General features: G+C 40.6%; 1 protein-coding gene across 1 annotated transcript in view; it reads right to left on the bottom strand.

Annotated features, from left to right (window-relative positions):
- The window catches only part of LOC139294518 (pro-neuregulin-3, membrane-bound isoform), a 293581-nt gene that overhangs the window by 21904 nt on the left and 252373 nt on the right, over positions 1–19304 (bottom strand). Inside the window, exon 5 of the mRNA XM_070916428.1 lies at positions 9207–9230. Coding sequence (XP_070772529.1) covers positions 9207–9230 — 24 coding nt within the window. The remainder of the gene's footprint in view (positions 1–9206; positions 9231–19304) is intronic.

Below are 19304 nucleotides of genomic sequence, written 5' to 3'. Positions count from 1 at the left end.
GAGGGACAGTGTTACTAATTTATGACCGCATCAAGATTTTCAAGCCTGTCTGGGAATTCAAACCAGGAATTGCTCAGCACAAGCGTTCCGCTGTAGCCTTTAAGCTACTGATGCCCACACAGACACTGTATAACCAGCCATACATGCAGTGTATCATACATAATGCTTGAAATAACTATTGGTGCTTTGTCAGTGCATCTTTTCCTCTCGTCTGCACTTCTATTTCTCTCCCTCCATCTATGTGTAAGTTATGTTTAGGGCCAGCGTTGTTTTGATGCCGCTAATCAGCCTGAGTCATCACATTGGCTCATTGGCTATAATTATATCATTAGAGGGAGCTGGGGGCTGTCCTACGGGAGCACACTGAGGTCGGTTGCAGGGAAGGCAAAGAGACAGACAGGCAGAGCGGGAGAGGAAGACAGTGAGAGGGATGGGGAAATATAAAAAAAGGAGACATGAGGAGGAATGAGATAGGGAGGTGCAGAGGGGAGGCAGGATGTTGGTGTAGAATTCCTGATACAGATTTTTTTAAACGTAAATACAGGGCTGATACTGCATACTGATCTGATACCTCTGCCCTTCTTCCCCTTTTTTGATTAGACTAAAACATAGCTCCTTCTTTTATATCTTCCGTGCTGACATTATGCAGGAGTCATTACACTTCACTCTCCTTACTGTACATAGTGTTTTGCATCCTCCCATTAAACGTCTGTATACCTAAACTGATCACAACTTAAATATTGTACTTCCATTAAGTTGGGGGACTCAAAAATGCTCAAAATCGAAACAGAAGAGGACAAGATATCCCGACATTCCCCATAATAGAACCAATAGCATCTTTTCATTTGGCCCTTCCTGCCTGAAACTTCACGCCCCCAGTTTTTTTAGACTCTAAGTCGAGATAACCCTAACCCACCAGGGTTAATTTCTCAGGCTTAGAGAGCTCTCTCCGGAGCCACACAGGCCGTAATATATAACTGTTTAGTGTCATGCTCATTGTTGAGCTTAGAGATAGTAGTTTGACAGAGTTGTAGGTTTGTAGGATGTTGTTGTTGTTATGTTATTATATTTTCAGCCAGATAGTGACAAGGAAACAGTACTCAGTGTGGATTGGTCATGTCTGGCTGACACCCTATTTGTCTGATAACAGTATCAGCGCTGATAATGACTCTGTGTATCAGAGGAGACTGTCCTCCCGAGAGAAATGACGGCATCAGTTGTTTCAGCCTAAAAGCTACATATGTTTATCTTCAAGGCCTCTTTGACACGAGAGACTGCTTCACGTAAGTATTCTAACCCTAAACAAATCGTTTTTTCTGCCAAAACCTTACCAAACCTTAACCATAGTGTGTCAGATCAGAAAACGGTTTTAGTTTTGCAACAGTGATTTGTAACCGTTTTGGAAGGCATTGAAAAATGATGTATCCTGCCTGCCAGCATAAGTTTAGAAAACAGTTATATGTGTGATTCTGGAGGGCAATTACAAATGATGAATTTTGTTATTAAGTTTGGCAGACTAGTATCAGAATGATGCTCCAGTGTAAGAGGGAAGGTGATGAAGGAAAGGGAGAGGAGTAGAAAGTTTTCATCCATGTTTTTATGTGCAACTTTCATTTTGTGCAAGAAAAGGATAAAAACACTGCAAAAAAGTGTTTCTATGGTTGGCTGAGGTGGAAAAGATGCTACTTAGACACTGTGAACAAACAAAACGTGATGGAAACAGATTTCTTAAAATAAAATATGTTGTTGGGTAAAAAAAAAAGGTGGAATTTGAACTTGGGATGACTTCATCTTGCCCTGTCTGCAATACTAAGTTCACATACAAACACAAGCAGAAGTTTCCTGCACTGTAGTCAGGGGGGGAAATATCACATACAGTCAGACTTAAATGTTATATATGCATGTAGCATGCTTGGTGTGAGGCCAATCATAAATATGTTCAAGGGTAGGTCAAGAAGTACTTCAGCCTCCCTTCTACCCTCCCACGTCCTTGTTTGGACACACCTCCTGTTTGCACAAACACACTCTCTTGATGTGAATAAATCATACGGCTCAAGAGAGGAAAAGCATGTTCATGTTTCCATCTGTGGGGCCGTGAGGTCACATTTTTCTGTTTATTTCCACTTCAAACCTCCAGTTCTGCCCTGCAGAGCCCGGCTGGTCGCTTAGTTACAGCAACATTATAGAAAAATATGATTAATATTTTACACTAAAGGTGGTAGCAGGAAAGAGAGAAATCAATAAGTGATGGAGTAAGTGGTGAAATACGCTTGCCTTATATACAATAAAGATTAAAGCTTTAAGCCTCTAGTTTAGTGTGCTATTTGTGACTTGTATTGCTTGATATAATACCCAAACACACACATATATATATATATATATATATATAGTACTTGCTAAGTGTTGATACAACACATCAGGCCTATCCTTGAGTATCTCCAGTCCGTATATCACTGATAAGAAGGAAGCAAAGAAATCTCTCTTTCTGACAACAGAGCTACAGTCATCCATAAGTCAAACTATTAAAGGGTCAGCTCAACCACATTTCAAGTAAAGAAGGTTCTTATTACAGATTTCTGGTTTTCTTTGCTCAGTTAAAATATCTGTCTCCTGATATCTGCCACCACTTCAATTCAGTGGAAGTGAATGGAAATGTTTTTGCTCAAATAACTGAAAAACAATATCGAGATCCTCTCCAGTTGCTATTTTCTGAGGAACTATTTTCTACTGAAGATTGACAGTGAGTGTATTGGGACGGCAGTAGAGCTCTCTGAGACAGATATCTCAAAACCTGGCCAAATGAAACTTTCTGCCTGTCTGACACCACTTTCCCACTTTTTCTTTAGAAGGATGTTGTATTGTCATATGCTATAAATACAGGAATCTCCAGCTCTCTGTCATCGCAAAAGAATACAAACAAACTCTTGCAAACAATTACAGTACAGTCAAATAGTTGGTGACAGCACAGACACAGATACTCACACACAGACATAAACAGAGGTGACTAAAGTCTGGCGACAGGCTGAGGTGGCATTTTGACAGCGTGTCTCTCAGGCACGCTGACTCTGAGCCCTGGTGAGAGGGCTTAAGTCTGCATGATGGGGCTCATGACATATAAACAGAAACAGAGGACACAAACATGCACCTGGCAGTGCTCCAGCACATTGGTTTCCATCATTATCAGATTTTTCTGTATCAGAGTTTGTGATCTCGACCCTCATGTTAGGGCTCACATTCTGTCATTGTTCCCTTATTCTTGACTGGGTTTCAAAATCATCATCATCATCAAAAAAAAAGAAAGATTTTTCTGCTTACATCTAGGCAGCATTAGGATATGTGATGTCTTATTTAAATCACAGGCAGTGCCAGGTTTGTGAGTCATTCAAGGATTTTTATCGAATGTTTTGGACATATGGACGAGTCAGACTGCTGGCAGGCACTGACACCGTCAAAGTCTGTTGCAGATATTAGGTTATGGTTTATTAAATTGTGTTGCATTTGTACAATTATGAATTCAAATGCGGCCTCTCGTTTGAGGGCAGTAAAGTTTAATGTTTAGTGGCAGCGCATTGGAATTGGTTCAATGTTGACATAGTGGCAGAATTCAGATGAATGATGGTGAAGGACTTCAGAGGTCAGTTTTGGCTGACTGTTACACAAATATTCATAGTAGCATATAAGCTAAGTTAGATCCTTAATCACAGCTAAGCATAATGTTATTTCAGATCAATACAGTTTCAAGTTCTGTTAAGATCTGCAGCCTCCAGTCAGATCAAGTATCATCAACCCGAAGCACAGCTCACTGCTGCTTGAAAATAAAATCCCCAGAAAAACACTGAGTCAGATGTTATCTTTAAAATGTCTCTCTTACAAGTTCAGATGGGGTCGTTGTGACGTTTCATTCCTCAAGTATTAATAATAAAGTACTAACATTTCCACGACTGATGACGACGCGTGGAATTCATCAATTATCCAGCAATCAGTATGTTTAAGTGTGTTGTATTGTAAAGGCAGCACATGATGCTAAAATACAGGAAGCTTTCATGACACATTCGTAATTAGTAACCTGCAGCCTTTGTCATTTGGGTTCAGCAGCAAATGAGAAACATCAAAATAATAATCAGTTTCAGGCCTGATGTCATATTCATAGATTTTTCTACAGGGAAACAGAAAATATCTGGTTGTTATAATTTACAGCCACATTATGGAGACCTACTGTCTTATTTCTTATCATTTATTGAATCATGTTATTCTAAATTATTCAGTATCTCATCATGTTTGTCGGACACTAATATTGATTTTAGCAAGCTTCATATTTTTTCCTCTATTGTGTCAAGTGCCTGCACTTATACTGTAGTTAGTCAGCAGTGAGTTTTAGATGAGTTTTTCTTATATGGTAAACTGGAAGTGTAAGGATGGCTGGATGAGGCTGTCATGGGCACTTCTGGTAAATTGCACATTGTCAGCAGTTACTGTTTACCACCCTCAAACAAGAGGCCTGTATCTCCTGAGTGTGACATTATAGACAAAACTGTGCCACACTGGGTTTGATGCCCAGACCGGGCTTGGGGTTAACCAGCGTGGACTTCAATGTGGACTTAAGGGTCCGATACCAGCTCCGCTCTGTATATCACATGTCCCTGTCTGTTCCAAGCTGAGAGTGACAGGAATGGCTGAATGAGAGGAATGACATAACAAGCGCAGGGAGAGATCAGAGGCCACAGACAGAGAGGGATGGCATTCTCCAGTGAGCATTAGACTTCTTATGTGCCACGCAGACTGCTGATGGGGGATAAAACCTTTATTTATGCTGGTCTGCTGTGGTAGAGTAAGCATGCTCTCACGGTCCTTTCTTCTAGTACTTAGATGGCTTTATTCGCCCATCTACATACGGAATATATTGAGGTGACTTGGGCTATTGTTTCAGTGAGTAATTTTCTCTCTTTCCTTCTACAGTATCTTTCTTTCTTTTCCTCTTCTTACATATTCTCTCTCGCTCCACGGTCTGGAAGAGGTTATCCTCACCTTCACTTCCTTCTGAGACCTCTGTAACTTGTTGGTATTAGTCAGCACTCACAGTGCTGCTGCTCGGCTTCTCACTGGCACCGAAAAGAAAGACAACATCACCCCTGTGCTGACTTATCTTTACTAGCTTCCAGTGTGGGATTGAACAGAATTTAAAACATATTATTTTTGTATGACACATCTTGTGCCTCAGACCTTTTAACCCCTTGAATCTCCTCCAGGTTTCTGGTCATCTGAGACAATCTGAAGTGAAGCTGTTGGCTGTTCTGTGGTGTAGGCTGAAACACTAGGGGGGTATCAAGCCTTTGCTGTTGTGGCCACTGGACTGGGACAATTCAAAATCTTAACAAAGCTACCTTTACAGAAATGAAGGACCAAGAATATTTTTATACTCAGACCTTCATCACTCTGATTTGATCAAAAACATGTTTGTTAGAAATTCACTAAAATTGGTGTACAATATCTATAGACCTGGAAAAGTAACTCTACTATCAAACATCTGTTATTCTACACCTGTGTGCACAGAACGTACTGCATTTTCTATTTCTGGCAGCAGCAGTACCAGTTTATTTAAAAAGAACAAAGCTATACCTCCAGGAATTCAAAACTCATTCACAGACAATAAAATAACAGAAATCGTGATGCTGTTTGATTGAAAAGCGATCTCTGGGAAGACACCAGAGTGATTGCCGCTTCCCACTCTGCGTTACGTCTGTCTGTCTTTCTTCTCTCCTGTTACTCATCTTCTTTCTCTTCTTTGACATTGAGCAGCACAGGCCTAATATTTTGTAGTCACGAAGCATTTCAATTTCTAAGTTGTCAAAGTCGAGAAGAGTGAAATGAAAACTTTTCCTACCTCGCCTCCACATGCAAAAGACAACTGAATGACGTGAACGTCACTAGCTCCTATCACTGCTGTTAAGATATATGTAAAACACAAATACAAATGCGTCCAACTAGCTCCAGTCATCTTCGCTCGCTCCAGTTTGCCAAACCGCCTCCTTCCAGCACAAACACACCTTAAACCCTCTGGATGGAAATTGAAAATCAACATGACTTAAAATCCATCTCACGCCAAAAATAGCTGCATGCAACACTTTGCTCTAACATTGATTTACAACCAGGTGGAACATCTTCCAGTCAGAGCTCAGTGATCTCTGATGGAAAGGAAATATTGATGCCTACATGAGTGACTGACTGTATAGAGAAAATTTTCTCCCCTTTTTGCCTTGCAGTATAAAAAAATGTATGAAGAGGAAGCCAGGATGCCAGAATTCTTGACTATATTCTCTGTTTCATTAAGCCTTGGGTGGGCGACGTCCTGGGTGGAGAGATCTCAACCTTCAGACACTTTTCTAATTTTAACCTCAGATACTGACTCTGTTGAAGGGGGTGATTCATTCTCTATAAATCATGCATATAGGGCCACGGGTTGTCTGTGGAAAATAAATACCATGGAATTATACTAATCCCTGATAGAGTATTTTGTTCAAACCCAATATCAATATAGAGTATGCATATACAGCATGTCTTAGCATCTACACTCAGTATTGGGTACACCTGTTCTGCCATCAAGTGTCTGGTACGATATATGTTTTAGCATTGAGGCCATAGTTAGTGATGGTGTTGTAGTGGACTGCATTATATTCACAGGTGTTGATAATATTCTGCCTCTCAATATAATGTAGTCCAGTACAACACCACCTTTAACTACGACCTCAATGATAAACATATAATTGAATTTACACATTTCTGATGATGCACATTAACAGCTTTGTAAAGATAGGTGTTATGGCAGGATTGCCTTAGATTGTACAGGTGTACCTAATAAAATGGTCACTGAGTGTGAAGTCTGTCTGTTAACTGTGATTGGTGCTTGCAACATAGAGTCTGGATAATAATTTTACCTTCGTCTTTTCAAAATAAGTTTGCCTTGCCTGGTGTTGCTAACCTGTCCTCATGTTTCTTGCCCCATCTGACTTCCTTTAAGCCCTGTTGCCCTGTTCCCAGATCCCAGCAATTAACATTATTATCGCCAACAGGAATCAGAATCAGAATCAGAATCAGAAATACTTTATTGATTCCCAGGGGGGAAACTATACAGTACCAGTGCTCCCATTCAAGAGGAGAAAGTAGCATAATGGTTGACGATCAAAATAAGAATCAAATTCTCAAAACAGAGTTATCCTTTAAAATCTCAGTTTACAAAAGATATGTAGTCCTGCATTCATTCAGGCAGAACACCGAAGCCGCGCTTGCATCAGCTGTAATAACAGCTTTATTCATGCTTCACCACCAGTGGCTCATTTTTCAGTGGATTGGCGACCAGCTGACTAGTATTCATAAAGGCGCAGACAGTGGACTTTACTATTGACTACTCTGCTGATATGCTAATGCCATTTGCTGCTGCAGCTCCCACCACCACCCCAACCTCTTTCAAGTACTGAGCTTTTGGTTTTCTTGACTTTACTATGATTTAATGTTCATGCATGTGTTTATTAAAGGGGGATTAGTTCTCCCAGCAGAATCCTTGTTGCAGCTCTCATTATTTGAGCTATCTCAGGAAGCAGTGCCTTTTCTGCCAAATCTAACTGTAAAACCATTTGCTATGCATGGTCAGTTCCTCAGTGTCTCTGACTGAAATAATATCAATATGTGGATGACAAGGGTCCTTCCAAATAATGCCATGGCATCAGTTGCTATAAACTGTTATGGCAAGGAACAAGGACGATAAAAAAACAACAACACTTTATTGATCTGTAACCCTCTTTGTACAAAATGTATTTACTTTGTTATTGTATTAATAACAAATATCTGGAACAGCCGACTTTCAGTGGATTGGTATGTAAGCCTTATATTCTTTTTCTCAGGAGAAACAGCTTCCAAAGCCACAGACTCTGACACACCAGAGCTGAGTGTGGGAGGTGCTTATCTATCCGTACACTGCTTAACACAATGCTGGGGAAGACATTGGCAGGACTAGAGACATTAGCTAGGCAAAGAAAATGTGGCAGCCTGAACAATGTTGCCGAGGCATAAAACCTCTCACTGAATATAAATGGGAAAACCTGCAAGATAGCTCTGTGGAAAAGATCATCTGTCACTGCCAAGTTTGCATAGTCTCAGCAAGTTTCCTGAAAAAAGCTTTTGTTCATTTCACTGCAAATGCAGCTGTTATGCAGCAGAAAAAGAAGCATGGCACTGCTATCCTGTGAAATTTTACTTTGAGAATGTAGAAGTAGGAATGTTAAACCAGGGGGAGGCCATTTTCCCAGATGATCCATTGCTTTTCCAACCCGCCCATGTGGAAAGGGCCCAAATTATACCAACAGAGAGAGTGAGGGGCTCTGGTTAACGACAAGCTTCCATGTCGTTAACTAGCGCTCCTCAGCTGTGATACCTGACACAGAGCCTGCGAGGAGAGCCAAGAACAGGAGAGGGGAGCTTGGCAACGGCGAGGAGGCGCCGCTGGCATCCACCCTGCACAGCCTCGCAGGCATGTGCATGGGAAACACACAACTATTGGAATAATCTCATCTAACTCACACAAGTAAAAACTTAGGACTTCTGAAACACACTGTTGAACATATTCCATGCATGTGCACACATACACACACACACACACACACACACACACACACACACACACACACACACAAACACACGTACTAATGAGGAGAGCATTTGGTAACAGTGCCAACATCATAAAAACTCCCTCACTGTACCCTGCCTTCCTCTCTGTTCTCACTGTTTCCAAGGATACTGCAGCACATTGGTATTCTGAAGGGACACTTCATAAGCAATTGTGAGAGAAAGATAGAGAGGGAGAGCACGAAAGAGAAAGGAAGAATAAAGGTAAAGATGGTGCAGAAAGTAAATACATATGTGTACAGATACAGACGGTGGATGTTATTTCAAAGAAGCATGTGCACAGTTGGTGGTTGTGAATATGTGAATGTACATTCATATAGACGCCATTTGTCTTCCCCACAGCATTGTTGTTTCCATGGCGAATGATATAATGACGCCATTCATGATTAGGCATGTGCACGGGTGCCATGGGTGTCATGAACGATGCACGTACTGTATGTAAGAAATCACACAGCGCAATGTTGATCCAATATGAAGCCCTGTTATGTTTACAGTCGTGACTCATGCAAAGACAAGAAAAGCTTCCTTACCCATAAACTCGATGCCCAAGTGATCTGTTGTTTCACGCAGCAGGGAAGAGAAGGGGGAGGGAGGGAGGGGGAAAGGGAGAGAGACAGAGAGAGGGAGAGAAAATGAAGTTATTATTAAGAACAGTGTGCGTTAGCATTGTGTCACAGTGTATAGCCAGTTCATTACTGACTTGCTGTTCTTTCATGTAAGCTGCTGTATCAGTATTTTATCTGTTGTCACATGAAGTCAGAAGGCACATGTTAGTAATGTTACAAGAAATGACACACACACACACACACACACACACACACACACACACACACACTGACGTACGCTTGCTCTACTGCATTTGTGAGGACCCTCAGTGATGACAATGCATTCCTTAACCCTTATCTTAACCCAAACCTAATCTTAACCTTAAGGGCCCTTATTTCTCAATCAGCTTCTCACTACGAGCGATGGAGTTATTTCCCATGAGGGATTTCAGAAAGTTGATGTCACCCACTCCCATGCACAAATCAAGGATTGGCAACATGGGACACAGTTGTGGGTTTGTTGGCTCATGTTGTCAGGTCACTGTCAGTCAAATCTGATCAAACCGCACCCACATAGTCCTGTTGAATCACATTCGCTGAGGTTTTAAGTGATAAACTCACTAAAAAGAAAAGTTTGTTATCATGTGTTAACTTTAACCATTTAACGTTAGAAATACAGCAGAGAACATAGAGAAATACAGTTCTTTAAAGAGCACCGCACTTATTTAGCATTGTACCTCGGACTCACATCACAAAAACAAATCTCTGCTTCTTTTTTATTCCAAACCTTCTTCTCTCTTATCAAAACCTGGCGCCCACATTACCCACAATGCAACAAGACTGCTGACAGCTGGGTCGGGGATTCGGGTGTGTTACTCTAGTAGTCGTCTCCCACTCTCAAAGCCTGAAACTCAAGTTGGTCCTCACAAAGATAGAAGTACAAGAGTGCACACACACACACACAAACACAAACACAAACAGATAAAATAAAAAGAACAAACAAAACACTGGCCTGTGTACCGCCGATGCCTCAACAGCATAAATGTGGGGGCTTGTGTGCATTCTGCTGTGTAAAACATATTAAGGAAACAAGAGGTCGGAGGCCATTTTGGTTCCATAAACGGCTCGTGTTTTGACACTGAAGCCACAATTACAGTTTTGTGGCAATTTCTACTGTTTCTAAGAAACATCTAAAATTGTGACTTTAGTGCAATGTGGTGCATTTCCTTTAATGCAAAAACGAAGACCTTTCAGGTTAGAATTTGTTTTATTCCGCTGTTCATTTTATATTTTATTTTCACCTGACTTTACTGAATAAAACAAACAAACAAATAGTTTAATTAAAGTGCAGCTAGAGTCCGATCATTGCTCCAGTGACCTGGATCACAGATGCTTCCATGGGCTGTATAGGAATGAAATATCTCTCTCACTGACTGTTAGAGAGAAAATAATCTAGAGGAAGTGCTGAAGTGCTGTCTGTGGTATCACCGCTGGCTTTTACCACACTGACAGTGACTTTATCTCCTGAGTGGCCCTGCCCTACATCTTAGAGTAGGTGAGCTGGTCTTTCTAATGCGAAAAGCTCTGTCCAATCTGCCCCCAATCTTTTCAGGCAATGTTAGCACGGATGTAAGCGGATCATTTTTCACTTTACCAATGACCCAGAGACCTCTTTCCACTGCCTTCTCAATTTCTCCCTTCAAAAACACCTGCGATGTTGGACGGGAGAAGATGAACAAGATAACTGCGACTCTCACATGAAAGCTTCGGGAAAAATTTGCATTCAGGTTTTGACAAATATTTGTCAACCATACAGTTTGACTGTAATCCTCAAAGACAGTCTACAGTGCTGTGTATTTATAACAGGACCTTGGACGAGATTGGATGGTGAAATGCAAAAAATGCATTCAATCATGACATTGCTCAAAACAGTTAAACAAAGTGAAAAATGCAACACTTCACAAAGCAAACCAACTAAACTTAAAATATTAGATCTAGTTGCAACTTCATTGTTATGGATTTCTTCAAAAATATATATTTATTGTAATGCTCCAAAGAAAGAGATTAAACTTTCAATACAAAAACGCTTTCAAACAGTGTATAAAACTATTCAATGAATTCTCAAATCAACATTTGCAAAATGTTGCTGTGTTTTGTACCTGCCAGCCTAGTTTATCTTCATTTGACACTCAGTGGACATTTTATTTCGAATGCTTAACAACAACAACAACAACAACAACAACAAATAGGGCATTTGTATTTTGAGTCTTGGTGACCCCATTGACCTCCACAGAGCCACAAGAAAAGTACAGTGTGATCTATCCTTTGAAATTCTGCAGTTTTGCAGTCCTTTGGGTAGAGCTATAAGTGCTGCTACTGCCAGGGTTAGAAACTCAATTTCCCATGGAGCTCAATGAGTAGAGCCTAGCACTAAAGCTGCCAAGGTTAGGGATTTCATTTTCTGTGTAGCTTGGTAGAGCATATATCAGCACTAGCACTGTCAGGATATGAGCTTCAGGTCCCACTGGGGCCTCCCATACTCAAGATGTATGCACTCCTGCTACTGTAAACCACATTAGATGGAAGGGCCCACGAAGTGTCATATGTTAAATATTCTCTGTGGAAACTGATGGCCTTTGAATCATTACATTGGCTGGTAGGAGAGTCCATATTTGAATCCAAAACAGGCTGGAAACTTTCCAAAGATTGGAAGACACATTTCACAAAGGGAGGCACAAAATGAGGAAATGATCCAAATGATTTGGAAATAAGTACATTAATGATGTTAAGGTGAAAGACAGGAAGCAGTGCAAATAGGGAACAACAGTCCTTTGCAGAACCTCACCTATACAGACGTTACCAAGTGCCTCAAATTCATAGCACAAACACGTCCTCATAGAGTGAAGCTTTCACTTTTATCAGTGGTGGAAGAAGTATTCAGATTGTTTACTTAAGTAGATGTAAGTTGGAAAAATACCCAAATACAAGTCCTGCATTCTTAAGCCTAACCCTCAGAACTTTATTCTAAAATGCTGGAGGAGATCGCAAAGTTTCCAAAGATACCAAATACGCCAGGCTGAATTTCAGGGAAATTAGTATAAAATGATGCACAAGACAAGTGAAATATTTCCTTTTGATGGAAAGGTGCAGTCACAAAATCACGGAGCCTTGCATTTGAATATTTCACTTTCTGTAAACATCTTGACAAAGTAGCTGAGAGCAAAAACATGCCGAGAATATATTTGATACTGATGCATTAAAGCGTAAGCAGCATTTTAATGTTGTATGGAGGAGGCCGAGTGAATTTGATCCACTTTAAATATGGGCATTTCAATCTAATATCATATTTCATTAGATCATTTACTTTTAAGTATAGTAGGACAAAAAGGAAATAGAGAGTACAAGCACTTATTCCACATATGATACAGTGCTGATATTCAGGTTTCCTCAAAGCCAACCAAAGCCTTTGTCTAGCCTTGAGATGGTGTTATAATGGCTCTGCTGATAAAATGGAGAGTATAATAATGTGTAGAATTCATTCCAGTCCAGTGCTGTTGAAACTGCTGTGTATCTCTGCTGTTTGTGAACATTGAACCTGACATGAATGGACTGTAAAGCCCATTGAAATGTCCTTGAAATTTCTTTGAAATTTTCTCTGAACTGTTCTCATTTGCAATCTTCTTGGCAAATAAACTGCATACAATACAGTAGCTCAGATGGAAAAACTAAGCAAACCAATGCGGCATTTTATATGAAAGTAGATACTCCCCACTGTGTGTGTGTGTGTGTGTGTGTGTGTCTGCAGCCTGAAGCGGAGGCAGGTGTGGGTGGCAGGGAGTCTGTAGCGCGTCGCCCTACTTCCCCTCCCTGTGGACGCACACATGGTGATGAGGATAGGCTGGGTATCTGCGGGATGTGTGTGTTTATGTGTGTGTGCTTCCTGCCTACTTCCACCTCTGGAGTGAGCCTCGCAGTGGAAGACAGATTAGCTGACCTCCAGTGGGAGACACACCCAGCTGATTTACAGACTATACTCATATTTTGCCATGAATATATGATTATGAAATGAACGGTGGCGGCGTCATGGAAGTTATTAGTTATTAGCCCTCATGCGCTTTATTCTTTCATTCATAGTAAATTCCTGACAGAGAATTGGTCAATTCAATTCTGTCCACGAGGAAAGGACATAGCATATTTTATTTGTGACCGAAACATGGATGTGTTCAGCATAGCTAGCTGGGTGTCTATTCGTCTCTATTCTTATAAAGGCTGTAGCCACGGTTGGGGCCTTGCTGCTGCGTCTAAAAATATTTCAGCTGTAACCATGTTGCATCAAAGCAGTGGAAGTGAGAGAAAGAAAGAAAGAGGTGGCAGCCCTTGAATAAAAAGAGACAAATCAAAATGAACCCTTTCAGGGTTACTAATCATCTTCTGATGAATGCAGATTGAACCACAGTCATCGGCACAATTGATTAGGTTCTTTTATTTGACAGATCGAGGCTGGTATCTGTGGGGCTACCTTGAACTAATTCACATCTTATCAGCCTCCATTAGTGATGTTTCTTTAGCATGATTAACTACATGTTGTGTGTCCCCATGACATTCTGTTAGTTACTGTACTTTTTGTCTTTTATTTTACACACCAAATAAACTGACGCAGTGCTGAAACACTTAACACTTGCATAAATGACATTGCAAACAAAGATCATTGTCTCCTATGCCAAACTTTATAAATACAACCTGCCACAAATAAAAAGATCCCTTCCTAAATCACAACCAGCTTCTCATCTAACCAGAACAAATCAGAACAATTACGTTTTTCAATTTACTATAAAAATGCTAATATCATTGTAAGTTTAGTGTTCATGTTACTTTCAGTCTGAAACCATTTCTGCTTCAATTCATTACGTGCTGCACTTCATAAGATGTTTCTTCTGTACAAAATCTCCTGTGTTGTCTTTGTTTAATACAGATAATGTTTTTTAAGATTATCATTTTTGCCTTTATTGGATAGTGACAGCTGCAGCGAGAGAGAGAGAGAGAGAGATAGAGATAGAGAGAGAGAGAGGGAGGGAGGAAGGGGATGACAGGCAGTAAAGAGCCAAGGCTGGAATCGAACCTGGGCTGCTGTTGTACACCCCTAATACAGATAATGTTGATGTTCGAGTGTCTCTAAGTTCAACGCAACACACACGAGCACACATAATCTTCATCTGTTTTACTTCCCTCTGTCAGATAAAAAATTAATTATTCTCCAGATGGGCATGAGGGAGTGATTGCATCATGTTCACATCTCAGACTGACTGATAGCTTCGCTCTCCATGTGTGCAGAGGAGAGAATACGGTACATGCTATTTCCAATTAGTGCTCAGCACTCTTTAGAGAGCGGGAAATAAATTGATATTTTGACAGATGGTGACTCTGGAGGAGTGGAGGGGAAACTAAATGATCGCATTGCGTTGTCCACTGTTCAGCCTCGGTGAAATTCAATATGGATAAATCACACAATCATGTGATGCAACAGAGAGTCTGGGTTTCTCACTTTGGCTCTCTCTTGCTCTGTGTTACACAATATGTTTTTGTTTACTAGATTCTGCATGTGCAGGCACATCCATCGGGATCATAGCTTGTTTTTATGCAATGAAGTAAATGAAAATGTAACAGCAAGCACTATTCTCATGATCAGCACTAGCAGTTTTTGTATTTATTTAAATATATATTTAATAATAATAGTTGCTGCTTTTTATGTGGTAAGAAGGCATATTTGAAATATTGATCTCATCCTACTGACAAAGCTGCAATAACTTCTGCCTCCAGGTTTGCACCCTGTGAATACTCATATCTGCTGTCATGTCTTTACAAATATCGTTTCCAAACACTTTCAGCAGAAGAAAACACTGGCATGCAAGATGCTTGTGAAACATACCATTGTCAGCAGCTAACAAAGTAGCACCATTCAGCTCAGTGGTTTAGCTGTTTTTCAAATTGCTCTGCTACATTTTTTCAGGTCACATGTCTGTCCTAAGCTGAGGGGAGCGTCATGTAGCACGCCACAGTCTGACAGATTAATGGCTGCGCGTGCAGAGCAGAAATATGTGTTTAAAAATCCCCAAACAATGTATTTTCTGGACGCCAGTCTCAGTCATTGTTGGATTTGAATGTCATCTTTCACCAACCTGTTTCATCATTTGTTCTCTCTCTTGTATCCCTCTTTTTTGTTTTTGCCCGCAGCAGTTGCTATGGCAACAAGGTATCTGTATCTTCTGACCTGACAGAAACTCTTTCATCCGAGCTGTCTGCTCTGCATCCATAAAGCAGAGTGGCCCAAACAACAGGCCCGGGGAGGATGATCTACTTATGGCTTATGCTACTACCTGACAACCACTCAACGTAAACACCACAGGAATGAGCAAGAAAACGACTAACAGACTCCGGGGCGAAGCGCCACGAACCAACCTTTTCATATTAACGATGACTCAACCGACTATGTGCGATGTGAACGGGAGAATCATCACCAACTCAAATCGTTTTAGCCTCTTTTAGTTGATTGTTTTGGTTTAGTGTCACATTTACTGTACAGTTTAGTGTCAGTGCTCTCATCAACCTTGTTTCCAGCAACAACAGGCAGCTGTTTTCAACAAAACACATTCTGATAAACCCACAGTGAGCCGCCTGCTCAGCACCAGCAGACAGAAAAGGTTAACGGCTAGCAGGTGAAGAAAGTGGAACATTGCAGCTCAAGAGCTGAAAGGAGCTAAAAGGAGAGTGAATATTGGACTTTGCATTAACCAGGTGGACAGTAACATGACTCCAAATGATTAATATTGTATCTCCATGTCAGCCAGATATGTAAATAAAAACAAACATTTTAGCCAGACCAGGCATTTAAGGCGATAATATGTCAGGCTTGAGTGTTTTCCATCGTAAAACGTGTGGCTGAATTTGACGATTTTGTGACAGGAGTTTTGTGGAATATACACAAAAAAACATAAATCAAAAGAGAAACAGAAATTACATAGGGTTTTGTTTGTTGCTTTTGCTTTTTGCAGTGCATTCAGCTCCTAATTGCTTTCTCTATAACCCTCTTTCCTCTTTTGCGATGAACTGCCTCATTTTCAAATTCTCTGTCTTCCGCTCTCTCTCAGTCTCTTGATTTTGCTCCCTCTTTAGTGTGGAAACCTCGAGATTAACTACCGTTCAAGAAAATGGCAGCTTGACAGACCCAGTGTTAAGCGCACAGTTCTTCACACCCTTTCAACCATCACACTTGCCCAAATTATCATCCACGGATGTGAATGCTTCTCACACACCCCTCAGCTCACACTTGCATTCACGAAAACATAAAGAGACAACTGCTTCTGTTCATACAAAAAAATTCAAAAAGCCTGCTGAGGGGGAGTTTAAGGTAATAATTACCTTAAAAATTTTCATTTAGCTACCCACATCATTGCATTATGGCCATTCATTCTCTGAGAGCCAGGTGAGTTCAGTCCATTAGACATCAGCAAACGCACACACACGATAACTCCCTGCTCTCATTTTTTTCTGCGTTTAGCTAAAGAAAAGGCAGTCTTCTCCTCCATTTGACAGTAACCTCCCTCACATTATTTCCTGTTCGCTGCACAGCATTAAAACAAAGTGACACAAAATGAGACAGAGAGGTCTAACCATACGAGACTACTTTTAACTGACTTTGCCTTTGTTTGGAGTTGTAGGGTTGAAATCATTTTCACTCTCAGATTAATTGCCTGAACCTTTTGGTGCTGCACAAGGACACATTTTACATTAGTGATGATTTTGAGAGCCTTGAAGTTAAATGGGCCTGAAGTGTATTCATAAATATGACTGTTATGTACAATCAACAGTACAGAACACATTTTCAATGTCAAATAACAATGTGTTCTAACTCCCAATGCATCAAATATGGCAGCTTTGTCAGAGGCCCTGTGCTTCAAACTATGACGCTATATGTACCCCTCTAGTGTAATGTTTTGATGTTTCAAAGTGACCTACTGAGCAAGACAAGTCCACATTAGGAAGTGGTTGTGGTGACTGATGGGTCAAACACAGGACTTTCACCCAGGAGACTGCTGTAACCCTTATTTTAAAAACTGACGCTAGAGGGGTACGTAGAGTATTTTGACCAGACATCCCGGTTTCAAGCTGGATGTCCCGAGTCCCTTTTAACACCATGGACATGGCATCCATGGTGTTAAAAGGAGCGCTCAGCAGGTGTGCTGGGCACTGAAATAATTGTCCCCCATAGTGCATGCATAAGCGCGTGCATGTGCGTGTGCACGTTCGAAAATATGGTCACCCTAACATGGAGTGTCTCAGTTTGAAGTGTTGGGACACGGACCAAGCTGCATATTTGATGAGTTGCAAATAATGATGGTTAATCCAGTGTTTTAACACTTGGATTGAGATGGGATTCAAGTATCATTTAATCAATTTAATTGGTCCAATCTGTTATGGCCACTGTTTATAATCTGTGCTGCTCAACAGGAGAAAAATAAAGAAATAAATAGTCAGTGACAACTTCTGAGTCACCCACAGGGAGCTGTCAGTCATCATCAGGGTTGCATCCCTGAGAACACATCTTCCTCTGTGGCCCTTAGGCTAAAACCTACACACACACACACACACACACACACACACACACACACACACACACACACTACATTTGTGAGGGCTTTCTATTCACCTTGTACCCTTTTATATTTCCATCTTTTACTGTCATGAGTCATCAGTTTGTGATGTGTGTTCTTGGAGTTATTTTGTGAGTTTATGTGATTTATCTGTTTGATATACCCACTTTTCCCCAACATGTCTACTTCTACTTTAGCTTGTGCTTTACCATAATTTCTTCCCAGAAGGGCTTTGAAAAATGTCCATAAAACAGCTTGTTGCTTTCAGCTGCAGGCAAAAAGTGCAGGTGAAAAGAGTAAAAGCCCCAGTTAAAACAGCTATAGAGTAAAAGCAAGAGAGTTTTTCAGCTTTCAAAAGAGCACGACTTGGGTCCATTATTCAAAAAGCATAATGTGATGTGGTTGTGTTGTATTCTGGTGTATTGAGGCTCCTGTTGGTACGCAATAATTTGATCCAAAAAGGAGTTTGATATCTTTTTACTTAACTCTGACTCAGACACCAACATCTACCATTTACTGTTCATACATGGTTGAACAGAGTTCTTTCTGCTGGCATTCAATGAGTGACGTAAACGAAGAAGCTGCAGAGCTGAGATTAGAGATGAAATGCTCTTATTCTCTGTGGTTCAAACTAATTATTAAAAAGAAACTGCCTGCGACTGACCTCCTCGCACCCTCTTTATTGCTGAGCAGGTTTTCAGGTTTGTCATAATACAATTCAGAAACGAAACTCAAAGTCATGAGGATACCTCTAAGCTGCATGTGTTCTCTTATCAAAAGCATTTGTGGGGAAATTCAAATTTTGCTCTCATTTCTTCAGCTTCCAGGGTAATGAAAATGATCTGTCAAAGAGATTCATTTAATTTTGATATGATATTTTATGCCCATTAGTCACCATGTAAATTGCAGCTCCCTAATTACTCTGTAATTCATCATTATTATACATCACAAAATGTTACAATTTTACATCACAGGGAACTCAAATGAATTCTTCATCCTATGAAACAGTGAAAACTGAATTTACAAGCAAATAACATTTCCTTAAATAAACTAACCATATGGCATCAGTGATATATCATCATAACAAAACATTCCCGATGTAATGTTAAGAACTTAATCAGCATCATAAAGTTGCATTAGATCAAAGTTTACATTTTAAAAGGCTATCTACAGGAATTATTAGATGACAGTTGCAGAAATGTAAAGGAGAAAATGAGCGAGCCAGCCTTTAGATGTAGCAGAGGAAGGTCAGCCAGTGAATCAGTGATGCCTCTGGGGCTAGGAGGAAGGAGAGAGACAGAGAGGAGGGTGGCTCGCCGACAGGCTTTGCAAGGATGAATGAGTAAGAGAGGAGGAGGTAGAGGAGAGTAAACTGTTCCCAAAAGCAATGAAATGAAGAAGGAGGCAGGAGTGAGGAGGATGAGAGAGAGGCAGG

Source organism: Enoplosus armatus, chromosome 12, assembly GCF_043641665.1.
Source record: "Enoplosus armatus isolate fEnoArm2 chromosome 12, fEnoArm2.hap1, whole genome shotgun sequence".
NCBI classification, from domain to species: Eukaryota; Metazoa; Chordata; class Actinopteri; order Centrarchiformes; family Enoplosidae; genus Enoplosus; species Enoplosus armatus.
Note: the sequence above shows the minus strand (reverse complement) of the source record. Positions and strands in the feature narration are given on the sequence as shown.